Here is a 22,023-nt window from a genome sequence, read left to right as displayed (position 1 = left end):
ATTTTGTCCTGCTCCTCCTCACGTTTCGCTGTACACCACAGAGAAATTCAACATTCAGATAGGTGAAGGGCATAATGTTGTGTACTTAATCACTAATTACCCACTAAGTGTGCCAGAAAAAGTTAAGGTTTGTCTATTCAAGTGCAGGTGAAATTTTAATGATATAAAAAGTCGTAATTACTGCAAACAACCTCACAGGTACTGAAATCCTACATTTCAAATGTGGAGTTTTATTCCTTTATATTTTAATTATTGTCGGAGATTTTATAAAAAGATTTTTTAAGCTTTGTGTTTGCCTTTTTATCACTTCCTCTCAATCCCATCTTTCTTTTCCTAACTTTATGTTGCTTTTTCTACATGATTTCACATTGAATTAAATTTCTGATACACTCTTCCAGGTTATACTCTGCATGTCTCAGTAAGGATTCCTAGACCTGATTGGTTAAAGAGACAAACTGTTGCTTGCCTTGTTCACACAGGGCCCATGTTCTCTGTAGAAGCATCACACTGAAATGGGCTTCTAATTTTTAGTATGGCTATTAATTTTCAGTGCCAGAGAGCTTGTTTGGCAACAATTAACACTTAACCAGGTCATTAAGTTTTCAGTGACACGTGAATGGACAAACCTTGACATTTCATGGTGTATTTTAATGGATAAGTAATACAATTTCAAGCCCTTTATGTACTTGAATGACACTTCCTTTGGTGACATAATGGTGTAGTGAAGCTTGTAGAGGAGCAGGGCAAATTGCATGAAACTTCTCGATTTTTACATTTAACTGCGCTTTTGTGGATGCTGCAAGTTACTGTCTGATTTACTCTGTAAGCACAGATAACCTCACTGTTGTTCTTACCGCATAATCCAAACCAATGAAATCAATGATGAGACACTAGATTTAAGCTAGCAGCTGTAATAAATGTTGTTACTGGTGTTAGTTCCTGAGAACTATGGGCCCAGGTCTCCTGGTTTCTGGATCATCGGAGACTGGACATACTCCTCAAGATGCGCAACAAAACCCCTCAGAGGTCCCAACGCAATGGCTCTGTAGGAATTTCCTGGGAAGTTTGAACTTCCAGTGGGCAATTTCCCTGCTCCCCAGGATCCTTTGAAAAAGTCTCCAACTCTGAGTTAGAGTCAGAGACTTCAGATGGTTCTGACTTACTTACCTGGATAGTTACCCAAGAAATGTTAGATTGAAAAATCTTAGTCTAGCTCCTGGGTAACTACGCAACCAATACCCTCAAACCGCAACTGACTCACCTTGACCAGGCCCGTTGACTCTCCATCTCCCCTCCCTTACCCCCCGACCTGATTAGACTGGCCCCCAGGACCGGACTCTGCCCCTTGACCCCCTGACTTCCCCCGCTGACCTTACTTCACCACCCTACCTATTACCACTGTACCCATCTGTCACGCTACCCCCTTATCCACTTCCTTCACTCACCCTACTGCCCCCCACCCCTCCCTTACCCACCTAACTCACCCACCCTACCCCCTTACACACATATTCATTCACCCATTAACTCATACATTAATTCACTAACACGCTGAGAAGCTTTGGGACATTTAAACTTTACTTACCAAAATACGGCAGTGCTGTAAAAAGGGGTGTGGATTCTCTCTGCTGCTCTCTCCGAGGTTTCCTATGCTGAGGTCTGTAGGATCCCCTATTGGAAGATTGGCCAGAAAAATTGGACGAAGTTAAGTGGGTAGTTTTTTTGTCCGATCCAAGCCGGAAACAGGGGTCCCAATTCTGTTCAGAAGATTTGGTCCTAGTTTTCAATTTTGACTGACTGTAGTCAGAAAGTTTCATTTCAGTGACATTGTGATTGAAGACTGCAACAGGTAACCAACCATCCCTATTCACAATGTCAAGTTACAGGGAATAGGTTCAAGCTATTGATGACCATGACTGAATCTGCAGTTGTAGAGTTGAATGTGTACATAGTGAGCTATGTGTGTGAACCAAATCACCTTTTCTCATAGCTAAATTTACTTAAAATTCTCAATTTCTATTTTGAAACTACTTTCTGTGTGGTAGCATAATAATTACAGGATCAATAGTTTGAGATTTTTGAAATTGTGCATTGTGTACCCCCCAATATATATGTACATTTCAATTGGTAAAGTCATTGAATAAAACTGCAGGACCTATCTTTCCTACTATTGAGTAACATAGTGACAGAGGGTCTGCAGTAGCAGCATGTTAGGATAATTTGATAGCTGTGCAATCAAATTTTGATCAGTTGTGTACAGAAATATTTTGTAAATCACAGATCCTAAAAATCATTCTTTTATGCAATTTCATTGAAAATTCAGTTATTTAACAAAACTTGTTTATTTTCTCTCCATAGGATTCAGGCATTAATGAAGAAATTAGCTGGTGTTGGAGACCATGCCAGGAATTGTGATATTCAGGCGGCGCTGGTCAGTAGGAAGCGATGACTTGGTGCTGCCGGGAATCTTCCTCTTTCTTATTCATACTACCTGGTAAGTGTTGATTTTTTTCAAATGGGATAAGGTGTTGTGCCCCTATTATATCTGACAATTTGTAGACTGGCAATGGAGGTGAAACCTGATAGTTAATTAGGACCTTGTGGGAATGAAAATCTTACAATTATCTGAATGTGCCTGAAAGGCAAAATAACTTTTAAAAATTAATATACATTACCATCATTCTTATGGTTTGTAATAAAAATTTTTTAAAAATCTCAAGAAAATCTCTCAGCCACTTGCCCTTCCTGTGAGATTATGGGTTCTGCTGCAGTAATACTGGAGATGCAAAATGCTGAACTCTACTCATTAACTTGATTGACAGTGTCAAATTAAGGGTGTTTGGCATGCTAAAGCTATCTAGGACTAATGGTTCTAAAGCATGGCACCTATTAACAAGGGATAAGTAAGATAGCTTTGTTAAATGTGTTGATAATGAAGTGAATCATGTTCAGTGAATTGAAGTGCTTATTTTGTGGACAGAAGTAGCACTAATTTTGCACATAGCGATAAGCTGGTTGACCAGTTAATCAATTTTGGGTAATATTGATTGAGGAAAGGACATAGGCTAAGACATCAGATGAGCATCCTGCTCTTTTCCAATAATAGTGTTATCTTTAATAAGCAGTATGAGTAGATGGACAGGATAACTTTGGCTCAGTATTGCTTTGGAATATCGTCGTAAAATTGTGTGTCCAATTCCTGGAGTGTAGCTTGACCAACACTATCTGACTTGCAGGTGACAGTACTGCCAGGTGATTAAAGTTAACATTCAAAAGCCATGCACCGTATAAAAACAAATTGTTGGAAGTATTCAGCAAGTCTAGCAGCATCCATGGAGAGAGAAATAGAGTTAACAATTCAGGTTGTGTCCTTTCATCAGAACTGGGAAAGACTAGAAATGTGATAGCTTTTAAGTAGGTGAAGTCAGGTAGGGTAGAAAAAGAACCAAAGGAAAGGCCTTTGATAGGGTCGCAGAGGGAGACATTAAATGACAAAAGAGTTGATGGGGCAGAGCCAAAGAGAGTAGTATGGGAATCAGAAAATATACAAAAGATGGATCCAGAGGAGATGAGAATAGTAGAATAATGAACAGCTGCTGTCTGAAAGCAAAAATAAGAAAAACAAAATTAAGGCTAACGCATGTTAAGAAAAGGGAGCAAAATGAGGGAGCAGAGATTACAGTTTGAACTTAATCTTGAGTCTAGAAGGCTGTAAAGTGCCTAATCGAAAAGAAGGTGCTCAATGCAAACTTGAGGAACAGCACACAATCTCCATCACAGATTTTCCCTTTTTGTCCTTTATCCACCTTTTAAACCCTGGAATCTCTGCTTCACCAACACCAATGCTAATACAATCTTCACTTTCCAAAACTGAACACAGTACTGTAGATGGGATCCGACCAAGGCTTTGCATAATTGGAGCATAAAATCCTCCTTTTTCTAATTTAGCCCCTTTGAGATAATTGAATTAACCAAATGATTGTTTTTGTAATTGTACAGTAGCCTTTAGTGATTTTCATTCCCGGACACCCAAATCCCTTTTCTTCTCCACCTATCATCTCGCCATTAGGAAAATATCCTGGTTTTTCTTTCTTGGATCTATGTTGAATAACCTCACACTTCCCCACATTGAACCTCATTTACCACAGTTTTGCCCACTCAGCTAATCTGCCTTTCTCACTTTGTAACTTCCTGCTTCCATCTGCACTACTTACTGTTTCTTCTATACTGAGTGTCACCTGAAAACTTGATTATATAACACACCATTTCTTCACTCAAGTCATTGATATATATGATAAAAAAGTTAAAATCTCAGTACAGAACCCTGGTGAAAACATCCCCCTAATCATGGTACATTCATTTCCTTTGTTCCTATTCTGTCTGTTGCCTCTCAGCCAGTTATTAACTTGTCATTGAGAGCTACTTCTTACGTGCTCTATGATGCAGCACATAAGTTCGCCAATGTGCTTGATTCCATTTTCCTTCTTGCATCTCTTTCAGCTAAAAAGACAAAGTGGTTTGGGATATGAACTTCTGTGGGACTTGTGGCAGTCTCAATCTCTATTGACTGATTTGATGAAGTGTTTTAAATTGTGACTTTCTAAAATATAATTTGCCTCAGCAAATTTCAAGGATTCTGCTGGTACTGAGAAAATATGATTTGTTCAGCAACAGGGAAGCTGAATTGAAAAATATGTCAAGGTTGCAATGAATTATGAAGCATGGAATCCACTGTCAAATGATATGTTGGTAGTGTTGTGAATTCAAAGTTTGTAATATTGTTATGTTTTGGGACTGTCTCTTTAATATTAAGATAAAATGAAAGTCATGTGACATATTCTGAATTCTACCCAACAACAAGCTTGGTTGCTGTGGGACACTGGGGCCCAGGTTGACTTGCTAGGAAGAAGGTGTAAGATGTTTACTTCTGTAGAAAATGGTAAGAGCAGTTGTGCTGACTGTGGCTAGACTGTTAGTCTCCAAGTCTCACAGGGAGGTGTTAGGAGTGTCAAGTTTTATTAACTGTTTGTTTAATTCAAAGGTAGGATCGAGTTGAAGGTCTAAAAGATAGCTAAGTAGCATTTCTACCTGGATACAGGGCCCATGTGATTCACTTTGCAATGGAAATGAGGTTTGGGAAGGGAAAAGCCCATAGAAATCCATTGCAGTATAAGGTTACAGGGTCTTTAAGCTATCTCTGAAACTCTCAGACACAAGTCAGACTGCTGCCATCTAAGAGGCAGAATAAGAGATAGAGATGAGTCCTGCACCTGAAGCAAAGAAAATGCTGACTCTATTGTCCTCCACACAAAACATGGGTAGGAACTCACATTCAGATTGACGAGACTAAATTTGTGAGGATTTAAAGGAGGCTGGAAGATTCACCTAACTTGGGCTAGAGGGAAGATATCTTCCAGCTAAATCTCACAGTGAAAGTCTGTTCTGGAATTAGAAGTTACCAGGCTGGAAAAAAGGCAGCAAGACCCTGGGAACTGAGAGTAAATTGGGGCTGGTTCAAGGAGAATAGACTGTTCACTTAATGGACAGTGTAAAATATAACGATCGAGGGTGATTTTAATTTTCGTTTGTGTTGAAAGCTAACTCTGGAATTCCTTGCCTGTAGTTTAGAATATAGCTTAGAATAAACACTGAATAGTATTTAGACATTGTTGGTTTTGGCTTATGTGCTACAGTAAAAGTCTTAAAACCTGAAATCTTGTTGTGTGATCCTTTTAGTCAGTTATTGGAAGTTCAGATATCATTTTAAAAGCTATTGGTCTCTACAGGGGTCGTAATAGAAAGCCAGTTCTCAGGTTCATTTCTCAAGGGTTAGAAAAGTGTAGCTACGAGGAGAGATTGGATAGGTTGGGGTTATTTTACTTAGAACAAAGAAGGTGAGAGGTGATTTGATTGAGGTGTACAAAATTATGAGGGGAATAGATAGAGTGGATAGGATAAAATGTTTTCCTTTGTTGGAGAAATCTAGACCCAGGGTACATGGATTCAAGATAAGTGGCAGAAGGTGTAGGGGGGACATGAGGAAGAACTATTTTTATGCAGAGGGTAGTGGGTGTCTGGAATTCACTGCTCAAGTTGGTGGTAGAGGCAGAAACTCTAAACTCTTTTTAAAAGTACCTGGATCTGCACCTTAAGTGCTGTAAGCTGCGGGGCTGTGGGCCGGGTGCAGGAAGGTGGGATTAGAAAGGGCACCTGGGTGTCCTCGAGCTGGCATGGGCAAGATGGGCTGAATGGCCTCCTTCTGCGCTGTAACTTTCCTATGGTTCTAAAAAGTATATGTGTGAACCTTGCCACCCTTTTATTCTTTAAAAAAAAATCAGATATATTCCTCCTTCGTCTTATAATGCCACAGTGGCAATCCCAGATTCTGCAGCAGGGTTATATGTTAAATGAGCCCATGCTGCAGTCTCCAAAAAGTACAGAGAGATGGATTATGCTGACATCTGTGAAGTCAACATTAGTTCTAGTAGCAAGTATGAAGCACTCCCTTTTCAGCTGTGTTTTGTATGGTTATAAGTATCACCATAGAGGATTAGGTACTTAGTCTTACCCCCATGAACCTGGTTCTTACTAATACTTAGTGTTGTACTCCTGCATTGATCCTTCTCTCTCCCCTTCCCTCATTCTTTCATTTTCTCTCTCCACCACTGCCCCCCCAATTGATCACTTGATTCAGTCCTTCAGTCCACGCTTTGTTACTCAAATGACACTAATATTCCAGCTTCTATAGCGCACACAACAAAAGTTTCATTGAGCTCCAAACATTGAAAACATACAACAGAACTAAAACAATACAAGATTTCGAGTGCAAGGTTTTGCATGTCATACAAGTTCTTTTTGTTTAGTGAACATTTTAATATGGCTAGAACTTTGTTTTTGGTACTGTCACTACAGCTTGCTCAGTGGCTAAGAATGGATATTACAGGCTGTGATAATGTCTGCTTTCAGGGAAAAATGCTATTCTTTTTCTCCAGGGGCAGCCATAATGCCCAGCCCCATAGGCTTCACTATACAAGTTAATGATTTGATTTTCTGATGGTTGAGCCATACAGATCTTCCCCAGGTCTCGGCAGTCAGAAATTGAAGAAATTAATTGTGATTTCATCTAACTATCTATGATTGTGCATGCTTAGTCATTGCTCCAGAATCCATCCTGCAATGTAATGGCAGAATAGCTTCCAGGAATCTCTCAACTTGAGGTCATTCTGTAATGGGAAAAAAGTAGCACCATTTATATCCTCAGTATGTCCTGAAATGCCTCACAGCCAATATACTACAGTTGAAGGTAATTTTGTCAACTTCGTGTATCTTGGAGCTAGCACTGAACCAAGCTGATACTTGGAGATAATGGACTATTGGTAAGGAATTGTGTAGGAAACTAGCGCACCTATAATGTGAAAGGAGAAAGTCACTGGGGAATTAATTCGACCCTTCACCAATCAGTCTTACAGGAGCCAGGAGAGGCCTAGGAGCAAATCAGCTGTTCGTTCTTTACTTGGGAATGGCAAAGTGAAACAAAAGACCTCAGTAGATCAATGACTGCAGCACCATCTTTCCCAGTTTCTGCTGCATTGCATTTTCAGTGCAGTAATTACAAGGACAAAAGCAGCAGCTCTGACATTGCCTTAGTAACAGAAACTGTTTACAAAAGCATAACACAGCTTATAAGAAATTTATTAGTATGACTACTAATAAAGGAGGATAACTGTTTCCTGGTTCACATTTTTTCAGATTATTAAAAATATCTTGAAAGTACATCAAGATTTATATGCGTGAAGTTTTTGATTTTGTTGACAAAATTTGAAGGGTTACAAGACCTTTTGATGAATAGTGTCTGGTGAATTGCTTTCGGTGTTCTCCGTACTGTTGTGGTCCACAGGTGCCAGCATAGGAATCCAACAGTAATAACAACTTGCAGTTAAATGGTACCTGTAATGTAATAAAATGTCCTACAGTGCTTCATAGGAACACTATAAAATAAACTTTGACACAGAGCTTTAATAAGGAGCTATTAGAATAGATAACCAAAAGCTTGGCCCAAGAGATAGCTTTTAAGGAAAGCCATAGCTTGAAGGAAGAGGGAGTGGTAGAGAGCAGAGAGGGAAGAAATTCCACAAATTGCCACCTAGGCAGCTGAAGGCAAAGCCACCAAGATCGAGTTATTAAAATCAGGAATGAGCACAAGGCCAAATTGGCGGAGTGCAGTCATCTCAGAGGATTTTAGGGCTAGTGGAGATTACAGTGATAGAAAAGTATGAAGCCGTAGAGAGATTTGAAAACAAGGACAATGAATTTTAAAATTGAGGCAATGCTGGTCCAGGAGTCAATCTAAGTCGGTGAGCACAAGAATGATGAGAAAATGGGACTTGGTATCAATATAGGCAGCAGAGTTTTGTATGAACTCAAATTTATGTAGGGTGGAAAGAAGAGAGGCTAAACAGGAGAGTATTGGAACAGTCAAGTTTAGAGGAGGACAAGCACAATCAAGACTTCAGCAACATATGAGCTGGGGCTGAGGTAGAATTGAGGGATGTTATGGAGCTGGAAGTGGGCAGCCTTATTTTATGAACTGGTATTCTGCCTTTATCTAACTAACTTGTCTCCTAGATGATGATCAAATTCCATTGCTAGTATTACTGTTTCTTTTCCCTTTCCCCATACACTTTCTCTCTTGCTCTCCTAAAGTAACAACTCTTACTGGGCATAGTTCCACAAGGTCAGTTTAGCTTTGATAACTTGCCCAAATGCCCATCTTTTGTATGAAGTCAGATAGCATGACTGGCCAGCTGATCATAGTGGGCATTACAACTGAACCAGGTCTTGCTTATCCCTGGAGTCCACACATATTAAGACTTCCAGCAGGCTAGAGATCAGAAGCATGAACGCTAATTTGTAATTCCATTTCAAGTCAAGGGTAACTGAAGTCAGTTGTATTCCTGCCTGAGATCAGCTAATTCAGCAAAGATAATGAAATGGAACTTGATTCCTTTTATGTTATAGCATCTATATGGTGGACATAAGGTGCCTTTGTGAACTGATAATGAAATAGATCAAGGCTACATTTCAGGATTAAGTAATTGCAAAAGAATTATACATTTCACTGCATTTTGTTTGTTTTGATTTTTCCCCCTCACACCATTGAACTCAGCAATGTTTCCAAAACAATAGCTTCAATGTCATGTGCACAAAAGCAGTTTTTTAATTAAGCAGCAATAAAGCCTTATGTTCAGTCTGGCTGTAGATCCAAATCTAAAAATTCTCTAAGCAACATTATTACAGGAGCATTACCACAACAATAACTGCAACATTTTGAGGTGAAAATCTATCATCAGGATAACCATGGAGAAAAAAAAGAGTTAACGTTTCGAGTCCATATGACTTCTTCAGAGCTAAAGAGAAGTAAAATGTAATTAAATTTATACTGTTTAAGGGGAGTGGAGCGGGTGAAGCTGGGTAGAAGGCCAGTGATAGGTGGAGGCAAAGGAGAGATTGCCAGAGATGTCATGCACAAAAGGACAAAGGGGTCTAATTGATAGTGATATGGGCTAAAGGAGGTGCCGATGGTGGCATTAAGGTCGGAGAGCAGAATGTGATAATAGCAGGACAAGGGTAGGCATTCTGGAAAGAACAACATGAACAAGCGATGGATGGCCTTAGTGGGGTAGGGTGGGGGGAGGGGACAGTGGTGGAAAAAAGATTGGAAATAGGATAAAACAATTAACTTAAATAAAAATAGAAATAAAATAAGTGGGAAAAAATTTAAAAATGAAAAAATAAAAATTAAGAAATGAGAATGAATATTGAAAAAAGGGGATATAAAGGTGGTGAGGATGGAAGAGAAAGTTCATTGTCTGAAGTTGTTGAACTCAATTGTTAAGTCCAGCAGGCTGTAAAGTGCCTAATCGGTAGATGAGGTGCTGTTCCTTCAGTTTGTGTTGGGCTTCACTGGAACGTTGCAGCAGGCCAAGGACGGGCATGAGAGCAGGATGGGATGTTGAAATGGCAAGCGACAGGAAGGTCTGGGTCATGCTTGCGGACAGACCAAAGGTGTTCCGCAAAGCAGTCACCCAGTCTGCATTTGGACTCTCCAATAAAGAGGAGACCGCATTGGGAGCAGCGAATGCAGCAGACCAAATTGAAGGAGGTGCAAGTGCAACGCTGCTTCACTTGAAACGAGTGTTTGGGCCGTTGGATGGTGAGGAGGGAGGAGGTGAATGGACAGGTGTTGCATCTTCTGCGGTTGCATGAGAAGGTGCCGTGGAAGGGAGATGAGGTGTTGGGGGTGATGGAGGAGTGGACCAGGGAATCCGGGAGGGAATGGCCCCTATAGAATGTCAACGGCGGGTGTTGAAGGGAAGATGTGTTTGGTGGTGGCTTCATGTTGGAGTTGGTGGAAATGGCAGAGGATGATCCTTTGAATGCGGAGGCTGGTGGTGTGAAAAATGAGGACAAGGGGGACCCTATCATGGTTCTGTGAGGGAGAGGAAGGTGTGAGGGCAGAGGTGCGGGAGATGGTTCGGACATGGTTGAGGGCCCTGTCAACCATAGTGGGTGGAAACCTCAGTTAAGGAAGAAGGAAGACATATCAGAAGCACTGTTTTGGAAAGTGGCATCATTGGAATGCGACGGAGGCGAAGGAATTGAGAGAATGGGATGGAGTCTTATTAGGAGTCATTTTTTTATTTTTTATTTTTAATCCAATTATTTTTATTTCTATTTTTATTTAAATTCATTTTTATTCATTGCTTTATCCTGTATCCTATCCTATTCAGTAAAATCAGGCTGATCTGATGTGGCCTCAACTCCACATTCTGCCTACCCCCAATAAATCTGGACATTGTGGTCACCAGGTTATCTAGAAATTGCCATGAAAATATGGAAGTACCTCACCTCCAATTATACACTGCCATAAAACATCATTGGAATGTCGAATCAATTTGCATTATTAATTTTGTTTTTGAGAGCAGTGATGTTATGTAGACAAACTTGGTAGCGATCCTTGACAACAACATCCCAGAAACAGCAATGGGATGGTGAGCTGGTACAGATTGAGGGATGAATGTTGGTGAAGACACTGGAAAAACTCTCTCCTCCTCTTTACACTGGAAAAACTCTCTCCTCTTTGAAAAGAACTTTGGAATCTTCAGCATTGTTATGACTGATGCAGTTGGTAAAGCGGAGTTATTTAAAAATCCCAGAGGGAAACTTAAAATTATAGATTGTTTAAAGTGTTATGTTTGAGATGCAACTCTAAATTCAGGAATCAGACACCAGTTCTCGAGGCTGTACATTAAACTAAATGAAACATTTTATTAATTTACACAGTTTAAAATATATATTCACATGGCTTCAAATTACTACTATTGTAACTTTTAACAAATGCCTAAACTAATCTCCATTAAGACAATAATAACCCATAGACTTAGTCAAACACCAGGCAAAGCATTTTCACCTTATGAATTTAAAATGAGGTTCTTTTCACTTTGGTTCCTGTTGAGACAGTTGGAGGCTTATAGCTGCCTTTTGGTCTCACATTATCCCTGCTCTGTATACCCGAAAACTGCTGAAGTTATACCTACCACCCTCATTGAATGTAAATTCTCATTGTATCAACAATCTCTGAACAAAACCTCTCTAACAATAAAACCCCTTTGTAGTACCAATGTTATTAGTAATATAAACATATTGCTTGGTATCTGCTAGATAGAAGTCAGTTTTCATCCCACTTCTTGAATGCTCTATTCAAAAAATGCAAATGCACTCCACCTCTCTGTTTACATCTTAAAACTAGTACATATAAAAGCACCCAGACTTGCTGGCTTTAATCCAATTAAGACACACCCATAGATTAAACCTCTATTTTAAAAGAAAAATATTTTCTAAAATATTATATACATTAATAGCTTCATGACAAGCATCCATTTCAACAGGTAGACCCAGCCCTTCAAAACTGCTCTAGGTTTGTCCCATCAGAGTTACATGAAGCAGCAATAGAGCACTACACTTGATTGCAGTGGCCCTGGTTTAGCGAAGATAATAGTAATCAGGGTTCTTGCAGCAGTTGACAGATAGCAGCTGTCCCGCTACCCTGAATGTGGTAGAGTCTGCATATTGTGCAATGGATTTATCAACCATCTCAGATCCCATCAAACTGGAGTGAAAACAAGCCATTCTCAAACCCAAGGGACTGCCCAAGAGAGAGAGAGAGAGACTGGATGTATGCACCTGTAAATGTGAGTGGGAGAGAACAGGATTAGACTTACATTTCATGTGTTCTGCAGTTGCATAACCTACTTCTGCTCATTGTCAAGGCTCACATTAATGATAATCATTTGTTTAAGATACTGTGGGTTACAACCGACCCTGGAACTATATTCCAGTGAGGGAATGAAATCTACTGGAGAGGAGGTAAAGGAGAAAAAGTGGATTAGTAAAAATGAAATGCACTGGTCTTCCATGCAAGAGGAGGAATCAACTAGAACTTCTATCTGGCATCACTCACTGCCTTGGCTCACAAAGGAACTATTTGTTGAGGTGCCATAGAATTGCTGACATCTGTGGACCAGTACGCCACTGTGAATTATTACCTTTAGAAATGATAGGGAGAAAAAGCATTAAAAAACTTCTATCCCTATTTTAATAAAGAAGCTGTGTAAGCTTATTGATGTCATTTAGATTATTTCTTTGATACTAATTCAACATCTCTAAAATAAATGCAATGAACCAGCTTGATGGGTTTTAGCTAAGTACATGAATGCTAAGTTAGAGTACACCTTACATTATTCAACAGAAGCCAATTCTTATCCGTGAAAACACTGGAATAAGCCTGATAAAGTGTACTTAATTTACACCCATCCCAGGGCACAAGCATGGGAGTGCATGAAACCCAGCAGGAAAAATGATTAACTACCAAGCAGCTTGGTGGGAGAATGCCACTGCAAAATGAATTATAGAGGCCTAACTAAGGAAATAGTGTAACTGATCATATTGCCGAACGCTTTAGAAGATAATGTCACATTTATTCTTGGTGGACAATGCATATTTTAAGAAAGTGATAATTCACCAAGGCTCCTTAGACAGCACCTTCCAAACCCACGACCACAACCATCTAGAAGGACAAGGACAGCAGATAGATGGAAACACCACCACCTGGAAGTTTCACTCCAAGTCACTCACCATCCTGACTTGGAAATATATTGCCTTTCCTTCATTGTCACTGGGTCAAAATCCTGGAACTGCCTTCCTAACAGCACTGTGGGTGTACCTACACCACATGGACTGCAGCAGCTCAAGAAGGGAGCTCACCACCTTCTCAAGGGCAACTAGGGATGGGCAAAAAATGTTGGCCCATAAATGCTGGCCTAGCCAATGAAGCCTACATCCCGTGAACGAATGAAAACAAATATATGGGCATATTCAATTTGTGGGTGCATTCAAATGCATCCCGTAGTACATATTCTTATGACCACAGCTGATGTTAATTGCTGCCCAAACCAAATCCCAGAAGGAAACGGCTTACTGACCATACCGTTTTTTTTGTATTCTGAAAGCAAGATGGTGACGTACTGATCTCAGCAGCAAGAAGTCCAGTAACACTTCTGGGATTTAAAAAATTAAAAGTAAAAGTTTTATTTACAAGAATAAAAGAAAAGTGAAGCACACAGAATTACCGTTACATAGTTAAACTTAATCTTACAAAACATTTCCCCAAAAAGACTCTCTATTGGTCAGTCCCACAGTAAACACTTTCCAGTCAACATTCCCTTATAGATGTTTAGCTATAAAAATCCAGTAACATTACCCAAGGCAAATTGCTGTAGCTTTAATAAAGGCTTACTACATGACCTGTAACACTCTTCCGCTCTGCTGTGGAAACCCAAACTTCAAAATAAAACTGTTTTTTGCAGTCCAAGACTTTTCTAGCTTGACTGGATGGCTGATTCAAATTTGCATTTTCTCCCAGCCCAGAGCCACAGCTCCCAACTTAGCTCTAACTCAAAAACTCAGCTCACAGCTACAGTATCTCTAAAATACCTTTTTTCCTCTTTCATCTCAGGTTCCATTGTTTGCATGCCTCTTTGAAACTCAAATCCTTCCAAATATAAGGAATTAGTTTAATGAGCCCATGTTGCACTCCCTGTAAGGAAAATATACCCTTCCTTAGGTAAGGATATCAAAGTTGTACACGGTATTCCAGGTGTGGCCTCACCAAAGTTCTGTATAATTGCAGTAAGGCTTCTTTATTGTTGTACAACAGTCCCCTTGTTTTTTTTATTCATTCATGGGATGAGGGCGTTGCTGGCAAGGCAAACGTTTATTGCCCATCCCTAATTGCCCTTGAGAAGGCAGTGGTGAGCTGCCTTCTTGAATCGCTGCAGTCCATGTGGTGTAGGTACACCCACAGTGTTGTTAGGGAGGGAATTCCAGGATTTTGACCCAGTGACAGTGAAGGAACAGCAATATATTTCCATTATTCTGCTGCCCTTTTCCTTCTGGGTGGTAGCAGTTGTGGGTTGGACGGTGCTGTATAAGGAGGCTTGTTGAGTTCCTGCAGTGCATCTTATAAATGGTACACACTGCTGACACTGTGCGTCAGTGGTGGAGGGAGTGAATGTTTGTGGATGGGGTGCCAATCAAGCAGGCTGCTTTGCCCTGGATGGTGTTGAGCTTCTTGAGTGTTGTTGGAGCTGCACTCATCCAGTCAAGTGGAGAGTATTCCATCTCTTTCCAGACTTGTGTCTTGTAGATGATGGACAGGCTTTGGTGGGCAGTCAGGAGATGAGTTACTCGCCACAGGATTCCTAGCCCTGGACCGACTCTTGTATCCACAGTATTTATTTGGCTAGCCCAGCTCAGTTTCTGGTCAATGGTAACCCCCTGGATGTTGATAGTGGGGAATTCAACGATGGGAATGCCATTGAATGTCATGGGGCAATGGTTAGATCCTCTCTTGTTAGAAATGATCATTACCTGGCACTTGTGTGGCACGTATGTTACTTGCCACTTGTCAGCCCCAACCTGCATATTATCCAAATCATCTTGCATTTGGACATGGACTACTTCAGTATCTGAAGAGTCGCGAATGGTGCTGAACATTGTGCAATCATCAGCGAACACCCTCACTTCTGACCTTATGATGGAAGGAAGGTCATTGATGAAGCAGCTGAAGATGGTTGGGCCAAAGAAACTACCCTGAGGAACTCCTGCAGTGATGTGCTGGAACTGAGATGATTAACTTCCAACAACCACAACCATCTTCCTTTGTGCTAGGTATGACTTCAACCAGTGGAGAGTTTTCCCCCTGATTCCCACTGACTCCAGTTTTGCTAGGGCTCCTTAACATCATACTATGTCAAATGCTACCTTGATGTCAAGGGCAGTCACTATCTTCTCACCTCTTTTATCCATGTTTGAACCAAGGCTGAAATGAGGTCAGGAGCTGAGTGATCCTGGCGGAACCCAAACTGTTTGTAATAATACTTATGCTTTTTCTCAAATGAAGTTTTTAAAGCATGTGTGTTTATTTTCTTCAAAGCTAATTGCAAACATTTTAATTGATAAGGGAATTACTTTATGTGAAGCCATAAACTTTTTTTTGAGTATTCTGACAATACATTTGAAGGAATTGCCAGGGCTTGAAAATAAAATGTGTAGTGTAGTTACAGTGATGATTAGCTTAACTTCTGGAATTGGACTGAGATTCCTATATTTAGAATTGTACTACAGTGTACAGTTGTGCTGTGTCAAGCTAATTTGTCTGGTTATTTCCTCTAATTTAAGTTTTTTCAATTTTTTTAAAGGAATGTACTATGTTGTAACCAAGGAGAGAGTCTACACTCTCCATATTATATAACTATGGAAAAAGAAATGAGGATTGGAACTAATAATTCATGTGTTTAATAGGTTCCAAACATCAGACTGAATGCTGCAGGTTCAGTCCATCTGAGAATGCAAAATTCCTTCATTTCTATCCCTACAAAACCAGGTTTTTGTCCTCTTTGCTGGTGACTGCTTTGACTGCTTTTATTTTACTTAAATTGTTTCAGGAAATAACTCATTGGAATGATATACAGAATTACAAACACAAAATGCTGAAAAAGATACCAACTAGAGTGTCAAAAGTCTGGGCACAGGGGCCCTGGAGAACAAATTTCATTCCTGTAGCCCGTTTCTCTTCTTCAGTTTTTTTTTTGATTTCTTGCCCATCCACAATTGCCCTTGTTCAGAGGGCATTTGCTGTGGGTCTGGAGTCACATGTAGACTGGACTGGATAAGGACGGCAGATTTCCTCCCCTAAAGGGCATTAGTGAACCAGATGGGTTTTTACGACAATGGTTTCATGAGTCATTATCAGACTTTTAATTCCATATTTTTTTTACCCAATTCAAATTTCACAATCTGCTATGCTGGGATTCGAACCCAGGTCCCCAGAACATTACCCTGGGTCTCTGGAATACTAGTCCAGTGACAAACCACTATGCCACTGCTTCCCCTTCTTTATATAAACAATGAAATGTGCCTATAGCTCAGGTTATGGCAAGCTGATGTCCCAATAGTTTTCATGCTAGCCCCTTGTTTATGCATGTGAGTAGTTTTGTCAGAACTGTTTTTGAGCTATAAGCTTTTTGGGGCTATTGGTCAAAGTTTGCTCATTGTCTAGGCTGACATACATGCTAGAAATTGAGCAAAGTCTTCATATTTAAATTTTAAATACTTATCATCATTTCAGATGGTCTACGACAGACATCCAAACAATTTCATTGCCAGTCTGCTATGTGTAGTCTAATCTGAATATGAATCTTGTAGATGAGCAATTCTAGTTATGCTTGGATTACAAAGTTACTTCTAGTTGGCCAATTTATGGAAACTGTATTTTAAAACAATTGAGACTGTCAGTATGGCAAGTTGGCATCTTTGGTATTTTGCAAAGTATGGGAAAAAACATATGTTTATTTAAGTTTGTATATTTGAATTAAAAACCCTGGAATTGGTTAATCATTAGCATGTAGCAACACTCTGTGTGTTCCACATTCTGTTGATATTAACATCAAAATATTTCCAGCTGACTCATACCAACATTATTTTCTTGCCACTCTTATTCACCCACAATAGCTTTTATATTGCTAGATTTCCACAGGATGTTGTCAGCAGCACATTTTCGAAAATCAAAGAAGAAAGTTATTACTATCTCCTTGCAAAAACCATGCAAAAGATGATGAAAGGAAAAAGTAAAAAGAGTGGCTACATGACACAACATTGAGGCAATGCCCCTAATTGCAGTAATAATGTGCCAAGAAGTAGTTGAACATGGACCAATTTTAATGGAGATCGGAATATGTAAAGCTAAGCCATTCTGTTCCATTTCAATAAATCTATTGTGTGATTCCAAGAGATGGTGTAGCACAGTGAATTGTGCTTCATGGTATTGCTTTCTATCCCAATAAAACACTTAATCCACTAAACTAACAGTTGCATTGCTGGCTTAGAAGTGTGGTTATGAAGAAGCAACCCTTTCCTTTATATTTGGTCCCTCAGGTGTCCCGTCCAAGAATGTTTTTATTAGTGGCATTATTTAATTCTTTTTGATTACTGGAATGGAGTATGCTATTCTTCAATAGGGTTAAAATGTACTTGTTAGTCAAGCTCTGAAGACTAAATACCTGGCAGATTGGAAGTTAGCAAATGTAACACCTCTATCCAAGAAAGGAAGGAAAGAGAAAACAGGGAACTACTGGCCAGTTAGCTTGACATCAGTGATTAGGAAAGTGTTGGAATCTATTATTAAGGAAGTCTTAACAATGCATGTAGGAGGCATATTATCATTGGAACAAGTCAACGTGGTTTTCTGAAAGGAAAATATTGTTTGTCATGAAGCTATTAATGTGTATAATATTAAGGGAAAATATCTCTATTTTCAAAATAGAGATTTAGTCTGTAGGTGTGTCTTAATTAGATTAAAGCCAGCTAGATTGGGTGCTTTGATATGTACTAGTTTTGATATGTAAGAGAGATAACGTGCATCTGCATTTTTGAATAGAGAAGTGGGGTGAAAACTTGATGCTCTTCTAGCAGCTACCAATATCTTTATATTACTAATAAAATTGGTACAATGAAAGGGGTTTCATTGTGAAAAGGTGAAGCTCAAAGAGGCTGGTGAGACAATGAGAATTTTGAACAGTTAGTGGTAGTAGGTATAACCTCAGCAGTTTTCAGGTGTGCAGAGAGGCAATGTGAGATCAAAAGGTAGTTATAAGCCTCCAACTGGCTGCACAGTGAAAAGAACCTCATTTTGAATTCGTAAGGTGGAAATGCTTTGCCTGGTGTCTGGTTAAGTCTATGGGTTGTTGTTGCCTTAATGGTGATTATTTTGGGAATTTGTTAAAAGTTATGATAGTAGTAATTTGTAGCCATGTGTACATATATTTTTGCCTGTGTAAATTTAATAAAATGTTTCATTTTATTTAATGTAATACCTCGAGAACTGGTGGTATGAATTTAGAGTCACATCTCAAACATAACACTTAAAATTATAGGTTATGACAGTTGTTTAATGTTTCTGGGATTTTTAAAATAACTCCGCTTTACCAACTGCATCAGTCATAACAAATAGGGGCTGTGCTGGGATAAATTCTATTTCTAATTCCTTGATTGGTTAGGAATTGGTGAATCTTAAGATTACGAGTATGAGAGGCTCTCTGAATTCAGGAGTCGGTAAGGTATTTTAGAAGTGGTGAGACTGCAAGGTGGCATTTGGCAATTGCTAAGACTTGTCTGGGAGCAGAAGAGATAACTCTGATTGGGTTGGTATGAATAACCAAAAGTAAGTTGACAGAGTTGGCAGATAAGTTAAAATTGGGGATACCTGTGGGTGCTAGGAAATCAAATATAGTTAAATGTTTAGCACAGCATCTATAGTTGGAAGTGAGACCTGACACTAGTGTGTCACGGCTGGAGGTAGTGAGACGTCAGTTACAAGTGAAAACGCTAGAATTTGAACAAGCAAAGGAACTGAAAACGCTAGAATTTGAACAAGCAAAGGAACTGAAAAAGCTTGAATTTGAACAAGCAAGGGAATTAGAAATTGTGAAGGTAGAGAAGGAGGAAAGAGACAGAGGAAGATAATTCCAACTGAAAATATTGACAGTTAGAAAAGAGATGTCAGTAGGTGAAGAAGGATTTATCTCTAGAGTAGAACCCAGTGGAGATATGTTTAAATTTGTACAAGCTCTTCCAAAGTTTGAGGAAAGAGATATTGAAGCATTCTTTATTTCATTTGAGAAGCTGGCTAAACAGATGAAATGGCCACAGGAAAACTGGATGTTATTATTATAGTCTAAGTTGTTAGGTAGGGCACATGAGGTATATGCTTCACTTTCAGAAGAAATGTCAGTGAATTATGAGGCGGTGAAAAAAGCTATTTTGAGTGCATATGAGTTGGTTCCTGAAGCATACCGGCAGAAATTTAGGAATATAAGAAAAAAGCCTGGTCAAACTTATATTGAGTTTGAAAGAGTAAAACAAAGTAATTTTGACCGGTGGATACGGGCGTTAAAAATAGAAGCAACCTATGCAGCTTTTAGGGAAGCCATTCTTTTGGAAGAATTTAAAGATTCAATCCCTTTGGCAGTGAGAACTCATGTGGAGGAATAGAGGGTTGATTATGTAAGACAAACAGCAGAGATAGCTGATTGTTATGAGTTAGTTCATAGAGCTAAACCTTTTTTCTGCCATGCTTTCAAATTGGAAAAAGATAAAAAGTGGGAAGGTGAAAGGAAAGCAGGTAGTCAGGGAAGACAAGGAGTAGCTGGAACAAAGAACAAAGAAAAGTACAGCACAGGAACAGGCCCTTCGGCCCTCCAAACCTGCGCCAATCATATTGCCCGTCAACGAAAACATTTTGCATTCAGGGGTCTGTATCCCTCTGTCCCCATCCTATTCATGCATTTGAAAAGCTGCTTCTTAAACACCACTATCATACCTGCTTTCCACCACCTCCTCTGGCAGCGAATTCCAGACACTTACTACCATCTGCGTAAAAAACTTGCCCCGCACATCACCATTATAGTTTTCTCCTCTCACCTTAAATCTATGTCCCCTAGTAATTGACTCTTCCACCCTGGAAAAAAACTTCTGACTATCTACTCTGTCCATGCCACTCATAATTTTGTAAACTTCTATCAAGTCGCCCCTCAATCTCCGTCACTCTAGTGAAAATAATCCGAGTTTCTCCAACCTCTCCTCATACTTAATAACCTCCAGACCAGGCAGCATCCTGGTAAACCTCCTCTGCACCCTCTCCAACGCCTCCATATTCTTCTGGTAATGTAGTGACCAGATTGCACGCAATATTTCAAGTGTGGCCTAACCAAGGTTCTATACAGCTGCAGCATGACTTCCCAGCTCCTATAATCAATACCCCTGCCAATGAAGGCAAGCATGCCATATGCCTTCCTGACTACCTTATCCACCTGCATTGCCACTTTCAGTGACCTGTGGACCTGTATTACCTCGCATTTGTCCAGATTAAACTCCATCTGCCATTTCTCCGCCCAAGTCTGCAACTGATCTATATCCCGTTGTATCCTTTGACAATCCTCTTCACTATCTTCAACTCCTCCAACCTTGGTGTCGTCTGCAAACTTACTAATTAGCCCAGTTACATGTTCCTCCAAATCATTTATGTATACCACAAACAGCAAAGGTCCCAGCACTGATCCCTGTGGAACTCCACTCGTCACAGATCTCCATTCAGAAAAGCACCCTTCCACTGCTACCCTCTGTCTTCTATGACCAAACCAATTCTGTATCCATCCTGCCAGCTCATCTCTGATTCCGTGCGACTTTACCTTCTGTACCAGTCTGTCATGAGGGACTTTGTCAAAGGCCTTATTGAAATCCATGTGTATAACATCCACTGCCCTTCCATCGTCGATCATCTTTGTCACTTGCTTGAAAAACTCGATCAAGTTAGTGAGACACGACCTCCCCTTCACAAAACCATGCTGCCTCTCACTAATACGCCCATTTGCTTCCAAATGGTAGTAAATCCTGTCACGAAGAATCTTCTCCAATAATTTCCCTACCACTGACGTAAGGTTCACCGGCCTGTAATTTCCTGGATTACCCCTGCTACCCTTCTTAAACAATGGAACAACATTGGCCATTCTCTGGTCTTCTGGGACCTCACCCGTAGCCAATGAGAATACAAAGATTTCTGTCAAGTCCCCAGCAATCTCCTCCCTTGCCTCCCTCAGTACTCTGGGGTAGATCCCATCTGGCCCTGGGGACTTATCCACCTTAATATTCTTCAAGACGCCTAACACCTCTGTTTGGATCTCAACATGATCCAGGCTATCTACACCCTCTTCCCTAGACAAATCAACTGCTAAGTCCTTCTCTTTGGTTCCCAGAAGTTTTTTCTCAGAACGAAAAGGAAGGCTCTGAAGGTAGCAGTGACATTCAAAAATTGAGGTGTTTTCATTGTAATAAATTGGCGCACACAAAGTCAGTGTGTTGGCAATTGCAGGAAAAGTCTGTGGGAATTATTGGGGTACAGAAAAGCCCTGGAAGTAAAAGTACTGTGGGTTCTGAGATTCAGGCACAGGAGAAACCAGTGGTTTGTGTACAGGTGAAACAGAAAGAATTAGTGAAAATTAAAGAAGTGGGAATGTGTTCACAGTTTACTCGAGAGAATTTTGAGGAGCAGGTTGCAGAAATGTTTAAAGACTTCATGTGTGAAGGGAAAGTCTTCCCATGTGTCCAGGGTGGAATAGGTAAAGATGTTAAAATTTTAAGAGACACAGGGGCTAGTCAATCTTTAATGTTGTGGGATAGTGATATTTGTTGTTCAGAAGGAATGCTGCAGGAGAAGGTAATAATAAGTGGGGCTCATGGAGATGCTAAATCTATTCTGTTGTGGAAGTTAAAGAGCAGATGGAAGATGGGTGAAGTTATAGTTGGAGTGGTGGAAAAATTGCCCATTGTAGGGGTTCAATTTATTCTGGGTAA

At 39.9% G+C, this 22,023-nt stretch overlaps 1 protein-coding gene across 13 annotated transcripts in view; it reads left to right on the top strand.

The window, feature by feature from the left end:
* dagla (diacylglycerol lipase, alpha) overlaps window positions 1-22,023 on the top strand; it is a 485,025-nt gene that overhangs the window by 261,988 nt on the left and 201,014 nt on the right. For all 13 annotated transcript variants that reach the window (XR_005944203.1, XM_041197351.1, XM_041197355.1 and 10 more), the window contains one exon: window positions 2,356-2,491. Coding sequence is in view for 12 of the 13 variants with exons in the window: in XM_041197351.1 (XP_041053285.1) it covers window positions 2,397-2,491 (95 nt within the window). In the remaining variant the exon portion in view is untranslated. The remainder of the gene's footprint in view (window positions 1-2,355; window positions 2,492-22,023) is intronic.

This window comes from Carcharodon carcharias, chromosome 10 (genome assembly GCF_017639515.1).
Source record: "Carcharodon carcharias isolate sCarCar2 chromosome 10, sCarCar2.pri, whole genome shotgun sequence".
Taxonomy (NCBI): Eukaryota; Metazoa; Chordata; class Chondrichthyes; order Lamniformes; family Lamnidae; genus Carcharodon; species Carcharodon carcharias.
Note: the sequence above shows the minus strand (reverse complement) of the source record. Positions and strands in the feature narration are given on the sequence as shown.